The sequence below is a fragment of the Triticum aestivum genome, chromosome 7B, assembly GCF_018294505.1.
Source record: "Triticum aestivum cultivar Chinese Spring chromosome 7B, IWGSC CS RefSeq v2.1, whole genome shotgun sequence".
NCBI classification, from domain to species: Eukaryota; Viridiplantae; Streptophyta; class Magnoliopsida; order Poales; family Poaceae; genus Triticum; species Triticum aestivum.
The window spans coordinates 232,650,827-232,657,863 of NC_057813.1; the positions used below are offsets into that span (position 1 = coordinate 232,650,827).

The following is a 7,037-nucleotide window of genomic DNA, read 5'->3' on the forward strand; positions in this document are numbered from 1 at the left end:
CAAGACAGGATCATTTGCTACATCGATCGATTTATTCTAAAAAAGAAATCTTTGCTAGTACATCGATCAACATATATACACACACCACATACACAGAAAAAAACTCCCGAAGCAAAAGCAGGCTTCTCCGGTCTATAGTTGTAAGGCTCGTCGCGGGAATGCCAGCCGTATGTACCTTGGAAAGTTGTGGGAGCACCTAATTAACGAGCGCTCCTTCGGAAGCCTCGCAACGATCAGCGCCACTTGGCGCGCTCACAACCATTCGCTACATGTCGTGCTCTGGGCGCTCTCTTCGGATTTTGTTTTTTTTTTATTTTTACGCACGTGTTTTCGGCTTTTTAAAGGGTTTTTTTTGGTTTTGGTTTTCTACCGGTCTTTCCTAGCTTTTCGATCAAATTTTTTTTTTAAAAAAAATAATTTTTTTGCGTAAAAAAATGCATTTTTTTCGCGTGAGGCACGATTTTGCTTCCGTCAGAGGCACGGTTGTGCTTTCGCGAGAGGCACGGGCGTGCCTCTTTCGGAAAGAAAAAAACGCGTTTTCTGTTTTTTTTCTTTCGCGAGAGGCACGGTTTTGCTTCCGCCAGAGGCACGGTTGTGCTTTCGCGAGTGGCACGGGCGTGCCTCTTTTGAAAAGGGAAAAACACGTTTTCTGTTTTTTTTTCTTTCGCGAGAGGCACGGTTTTGCTTCCGCCAGAGGCACGATTGTGCTTTCGCGAGAGGCACGGACGTGCCTCTTTCGGAAAAGGAAAAAAACGCGTTTTCTGTTTTTTTCTTTCGCGAGAGGCATGATTTTGCTTCCGCCAGAAGCACGGTTGTGCTTTCGCGAGAGGCACGGACGTGCCTCTTTCGGAGAAGAAAAAAAACGTGTTTTCTATTTTTTTTTCTTTCGCGAGAGGCACGGTTTTGCTTCCGCCAGAGGCACGGTTGTGCTTTCATCAGAGGCACGGGCGTGCCTCTTTCGAAAAGGAAAAAAACTCGTGTTTCCGGTTTGGTTTTTTCGTCGGTTTTTTTCTACCGGTTTTTTCGTGAAAAAAAAGTTCGTCAAAACCTATCAACATGGGATCTAGTTTTGAAGATCTCGACGCGAGGAATCCAATGGCGAAAGCTGTTCGAGATTTGGACCCACGGTTTAAGAGATAAAACATTTTGAATAAACGATCTACGAAAAAAAGAGAAAACTCCCGGGTTGCGACAAGTGGCGCACATGCAGCGCGGCACTTGTCGCAACCTGGGGAAGTTGGAGTAATCTCCGCAAGGAGTACTCCTTAATTAGTAATTTCGGAAAGTTGTGTCCTGCTTTCGTCGACAAAGCAAATCACCAGATAAAACGTGCAGTTTAAGCTGAATCCCTCTCCGGTGTTCACCACACATGTTTCTCTCAACAGGATATTGCATATCTTGTAAACACACTACACATACATAAAAAGAAAAAATGAGATAAAATAAAAACTGGACAAAAAAAGCAACATAAAATCAACAAAACCGAAGAAAAAATATATTGTGTTATGTTGTGTAATTTCTTTTTCAGTCACGTGTTCCAATCAAATATTGGGAGAGGCTAGGGGTAAGTCGACTGAATATTAGGGTCAGTTGAATCGTTTTCAGCTTTCAGATGCAGATCCAAAGGTGTTGATTCCTTCTTCTATTTTTTGAACTGTTTTCCTTGTTCATCTTCTACACCGAGCAGACCCCGAGCCGCCAGTTACCGAAAATCAACTGACGGCAACTTCCTTTCTTCTCAAAATCAACTGACCGAAAATGCGTTTTCAGGCATTATATATGCACATGACACGATGCAGAGAACCCTGTGGGCATGCGCTTCTTTTCATCCGCTTCGCTGCCGTGATATTTGTTCATGCATCGCTCGCCGAAAATTTCCTTTCTGACTGGCACACTAGCAGCATCTAGAGCCTTTGTGGGCACTGGAGCAGGAGCTGAATCCTTCTTCTTCTTTTTTTTTGTGAGGGAGGAGCTGAAACCTTGAACGAAAAGAACGACAGGAACAAAAAGTGCAGAAGAAGTAGCATCAATCATTCTGGAAAGGCAGGGAAGAGCAAGAATTAAGGAGATGGAAACGATCAGATCGACGTCTTTGGCGCCAGGAGGGATGCACATGAGCGCTCGTCGTGCTGGGCGGGCGCACCGGCCGGCTCGACAACAAGGGCCCCGCTTTTGTCATTGATGGCAATGCCGCACAAATCCCATGCTACCATGATCGGTCACAGATTCACGGCGCAAGGATTTCTCTACGTGTACTCGTTTCTCTCTCTCTTTATTACTTTTATTACTAGACGATCAAGTAAGGGACAGTCCCTTTCCTGTTGAAGAAAGTAGTACTACGTACTTACTTAACATCACGCTCGAAGAAAGAAAGAAAGTACAGTACTCATGTACTGCAGTGGTATCTGCGGGGCTAGCTATGGTCGTTGTTGTATGCCGACAGGCCAGAGGTGTACGGTCAAGTTGAAAAGACCTCCATGAGATTAAATCAAGGACGTCGGGTGGTGAAAACCTTTTAGCCTAGCTAGCGTCCAGACTCCAGAGACTCGCACCGATGGATAGAGCGCGTTTGCGGGATCGAAGACGTCGGTTTCACAAGGCCTATTTGTCGAAAGGGGTGGGGCGGTACGTAGACAACGTAGCAATTTCTCGGCACATGCATGGCCGCGCGGTGCATGCAACGCAGCACATGCATGTATGAAATCTTTGGATTTACCCGGCTTGATTTGACCGTACCTCGGTCGTTTTCGTTGCTAACATTATCGCCAGCGCTGATTTTATTTATTTATTTGTATGTATGTATAGCTTGCACAAGCTGTTTGATTTTACCATCACCACGTCCGTCCTTCAGACTGGCTTTCGCACCATTCGGTATCAGTGGTGAGCTATTTCAAGAACAATGAAGGCTGGCTTTCGCGAGGAATTCGTGAACCGCTAGGTTTCCATCGACTAGCTATGAACGCCAGCACCTGGCCCTGATCATGAGGGATGCCACCATGTACAATTCGGGACGGAACGGGGTGGGAATATCGGTAGACACGCCGCTGCCGAGGCATTAACGGCAGTCGGACACGGGCACATGCAGAACGAGAAAAGCTTGCGGCAGAAACGGCCGCGTTCCGGAATCGGCCTAGCGTCTGGAAAGCAAGACCGCGGCCACCCCAGTCCGGGACGGCGCGCACAGGGGCCGCTCCAGTGCGCCAACGCAGGACGTGACGACGGCGGGGCAAACGGGCGCGCCGTTGCGCCGGCCGAGGCGTTGCCAGGCTTCCCCGTTCGAGTCACTCTCGCTCGTCGCTGAGGGGCACGGGCGTGCGTGCAAACAATGCCACTGCAGCCCGTTCGATGGAATAGTCTTGTTTTTAAAGGATCAGCTGGGGCTCAATTTATTCAATCATCGGTCGTATAGTGCCTTTTGCTCCTTGCTGCATAAACATGTCCTGTGCACTGAAAGCCGGCTCGTTTTTTTACCCACTGTTCTCTCTGCTCCAGTCTAGCTAGCTAGCTAGCCAACCATTATGCATGCCTAGGTTCTAGAGCCGAGCAAGTTGTGATTTACTCCCTCGGTTTCTATAACTCATTTTAAAGATTTCAATGCGGACTACGTACCTGCAAAATGAGTGAAATTATACTCCAAAATACGTCTATATACATCTGAATGAAGTCCGTATTGAAATCTCTAAAAGGCTTATATTTAGAAACGGAGGGAGTACACCGTGTTGCATTCATCGAGTTCACCTTTTACTTATTTCGTCATGAAAAAAATTAGTAGTCACAAAAAACAAAACAAAGAAAATAAACGGTCACGACAATACCATTTGTCCAACCAGTTTTTGTCAATTTTACCGTCTTGTAAACTAATTTGCATTCCCCCCAAAAAGCTAACTTTTCTATTTCTCGTGTCTATTTTTCTGCTGCAAAGCCATAAACAAGTGTAGCACAACACATTTTAAGAGTAGCAACAGCTGGCAAACTGAGGACGTGGTTGACATCACAATAGATTATGGTAATCAAGCTTTTACATCTAGCTTTTGGCTAACCAACCTTTCCCTGCCATTTTTCTACAGCTCGCGGGTGACTGGATGTAACTAAACTCATCTTATATCTTAATGGAAAAGACATGCAATGCTCTCTTAAAAAAGAAAACGAAAAATAGCTGATTAGAGAAGTAACTTCAATACAACGCAATCGCAAACTAGCCCAACCTTACATGTTTCCGCTTCGTGTTTCTTTAATTTGGACCTACAGCGTGTTTTAAGAACAAAGGGCATGGCATGTAAGATGACTTCCATGACAAAAATTAAAAGGGCATGTAAGGTGTATTTCTTCGTAGTTCGAAGTTGTAAGGGCAAACAATCGAATGGTGCAGCGAATGAAAATGCTACTTTTTTTGACCCCGATGAAAATGCTACTCTACAATACATACTCATAAGATAGGTGCATGCATGCATGCCTGCAGCCGTAGGGAGTACAAGGCCGAGCAACATTTTAAGTTTTTGCATGAGCTGTGACCCGCCGGCTTGCGAGTTCAGTAACAAGCTTGTCCTCCCGGCAACAACAACAACAACAAAATGCCGAGTACCAGTACTCCCACTCATATTACCTAGTAGGTCTCCACTCCTAGTACATCTTAATTTACACACAGAACCGTACATATACGCTATCAACGCGCGCATTCGTCGCCGTACGAGCGATGCTTCAGGCTCAACGTTGATTAATGTCATTACATGCACATGTAGCACATGCGGGTGGCCGACGTAATCTCATCTTACCACGTCCCGTTCAGGCCCTGGTAGGCCGCGGCGGGGGCTGCGCCATTGGGTGACGCGCGGTGGCCGTTGGCTGCCGCCGCGCGCTCTAGGGACTGCACCTGCGTCTTGAGGAACTTCACGTAGTGGATGGCCTCGTCCAGCATAGACGCGGTGTCCATCTTGGTCCCTCCCGGGACGAGACGCTGCAGGATGCGGATGCGCTCGCTGATGCGCTCCCGCCGCATCCTCGCCGCCACGCTCTGCGGGTCCGTCGAGATGTGCACGTTGCGGCGCTTCGGGGGGCGCACCGTGTCCGGGTCGATGTTCACCGGCTGCAGCGCCGCGATGCGGAAGATCATCTCCCGCATCGCCGCCGGCCCCGTGGTGCCAGCGCCGTCGGGCTGTGGCTGCGACGTCGCTGTGTACTCGGAGCGACGATGGCCGCCGTTGTAGGGGGCGGAGTTCGGCAGCTGGGAAGAATACGGATCGTGGTAGGCCCCGCCGGCGTTGGCGCTCGCCATGTGAGGCGCCGAGGAGAACTGGTGACGAGGGGCTTGCGTGCATGGAGAAGGGGGCACCGGCATGGCGTGGTCAGGGAACGCAGTGAGCTGCTCTAGCTGCAGCATTGCGTTCATAAGCTCCAGCTGCGCCTCCGGGTGAGAGTTCAGCGTGTCGAAGTCCATCCAGAGGTTGTGCGACTCGACCTGTATCACAACTTGTTGTTTCGGGAGATGTGGATGATGAGAGAGGGCAAGAGGGCGAGGAAGCTAGCAGCTAAGCCAGAGCACAGGTGTAAAAGGGCTGTGTTGCTTAGCTAGTTGTAAGCAGAAAGGCGCTATTTATAGGGAATGGGCAGGGCCTAGGGCGCAGGTTCCTCCAGATTTGATTTGACTGCCCATCATCCGTTCCCAGAATGCATACCGGTGTCCCATTGAGCCAGTGAGGAGCTGCCACCAGGGTATAGGTATTTTTTTTTTTGAAAGGAGGATATACCCCGGCAGCTGTATCTGAAAGATGCATGCAACCATTTTATTAATTTTTCATGTTATAATTTTTGAAAAGGAGGGTATAGGTAATTTGATTTGAAAGGCATTTTTCATGTTATAATTTTTGTGACATACTATTACTTACATTTTATTAATTTAGATCTATGGTTAAATCCGTACCGAGGGACTACATGGAGCGTTTATTTCCCATATATTCACTTTCGTCCCATTTATGCATTCAACATTTCCCAATTCAATAGACTAAACACCGACTAATCAAAACACCGCTTCAGTCTATCGTGGGTTAGCGAGAGAGGAGCTCCCACACGCATCGACGTGCCGCTGGCCACTCCGTCCACGGTGGCCAACCCACCCCACCCCTCCCAGTCGGCCGCCCACTCAGGCCACCGCTCCTCCCCAAGCCTTGTTGCTACCCTCTCTGGGATCCCGCGTTGCCTACAGTCAACCTTGGATGGCGCAACCCCGAGTAGGCGAGGGACGAGACTTCTTCCTCCGGTCCGTCAGAGGTCCAGGAAACACTTATGTCTCCTAAGGTTCGGGAGAGGACGCTAATGGGCTCGGACTGGTGGGCAACGCTCCCCTCCACCCCCCCCCCCCCCAAATCGAGCACCCCCGCCTTAGATCCATCGTGGTTGTGCCCCCTCCCGGTCAACCTATCCACCAACACCATTGAAGAGGGATGGGCAGTCCATCAATCCCGCAAGAACCAGTGCCCAAGCAAAGATCCAGTAGACAACTCGTAGTAGGGATGAAAATGGAGCGGAAATGAACAAAACTGGGTGTTGGCACAATTGTTTTCATTTTTTTTGCGGAAGCGGAAACGAATACAAAAACCCCAGAAACAAATATGGAAATGAATACTACCGTAAACAAAACTCAAGCGAATATGGCACGGATGCGGAGATAGAAGCGAGTGTCCACGGAACCAAAGATCCATTGAATCATAGAAAAAAGACAGTTCTCACATTATTGTTTACATACTTGACAACTTGAATAGTAGTACTAGTATTGTAGTACACACTTCAACTCGGCAAGAAAATGTACATGATGCATTGGTAGTATTGTAGAAGTTGGGCCATATGGGCCATTTTGCCCATTCGGTGGAGGGCCTACTTATGTGTTTGTTGGTGACGGTGTAATGCACCGGGGGTGGCTCACCGAGGGGAGCCTAGCAGTAGGCCTGCTGGAGGGCCCACAAGACCCTGTTGTCGGTGTCAAAACCGGCAGATCTCGGGTAGGGGGACCAAGCTATATGTCTCAGGATTGGTGGTAACTATGA

General features: G+C 48.5%; 1 protein-coding gene across 1 annotated transcript; it reads right to left on the reverse strand.

Moving 5' to 3' along the window:
• Positions 1-4,400: 4,400 nt before the first annotated feature.
• On the reverse strand, positions 4,401-5,557 carry LOC123162867 (transcription factor HEC2). The gene has a single exon (XM_044580623.1). It carries the CDS (start codon positions 5,432-5,434, stop codon positions 4,769-4,771), a length of 666 nt encoding a protein of 221 aa, XP_044436558.1. The 5' UTR covers positions 5,435-5,557; the 3' UTR covers positions 4,401-4,768.
• Between the last annotated feature and the right edge of the window lie 1,480 nt (positions 5,558-7,037).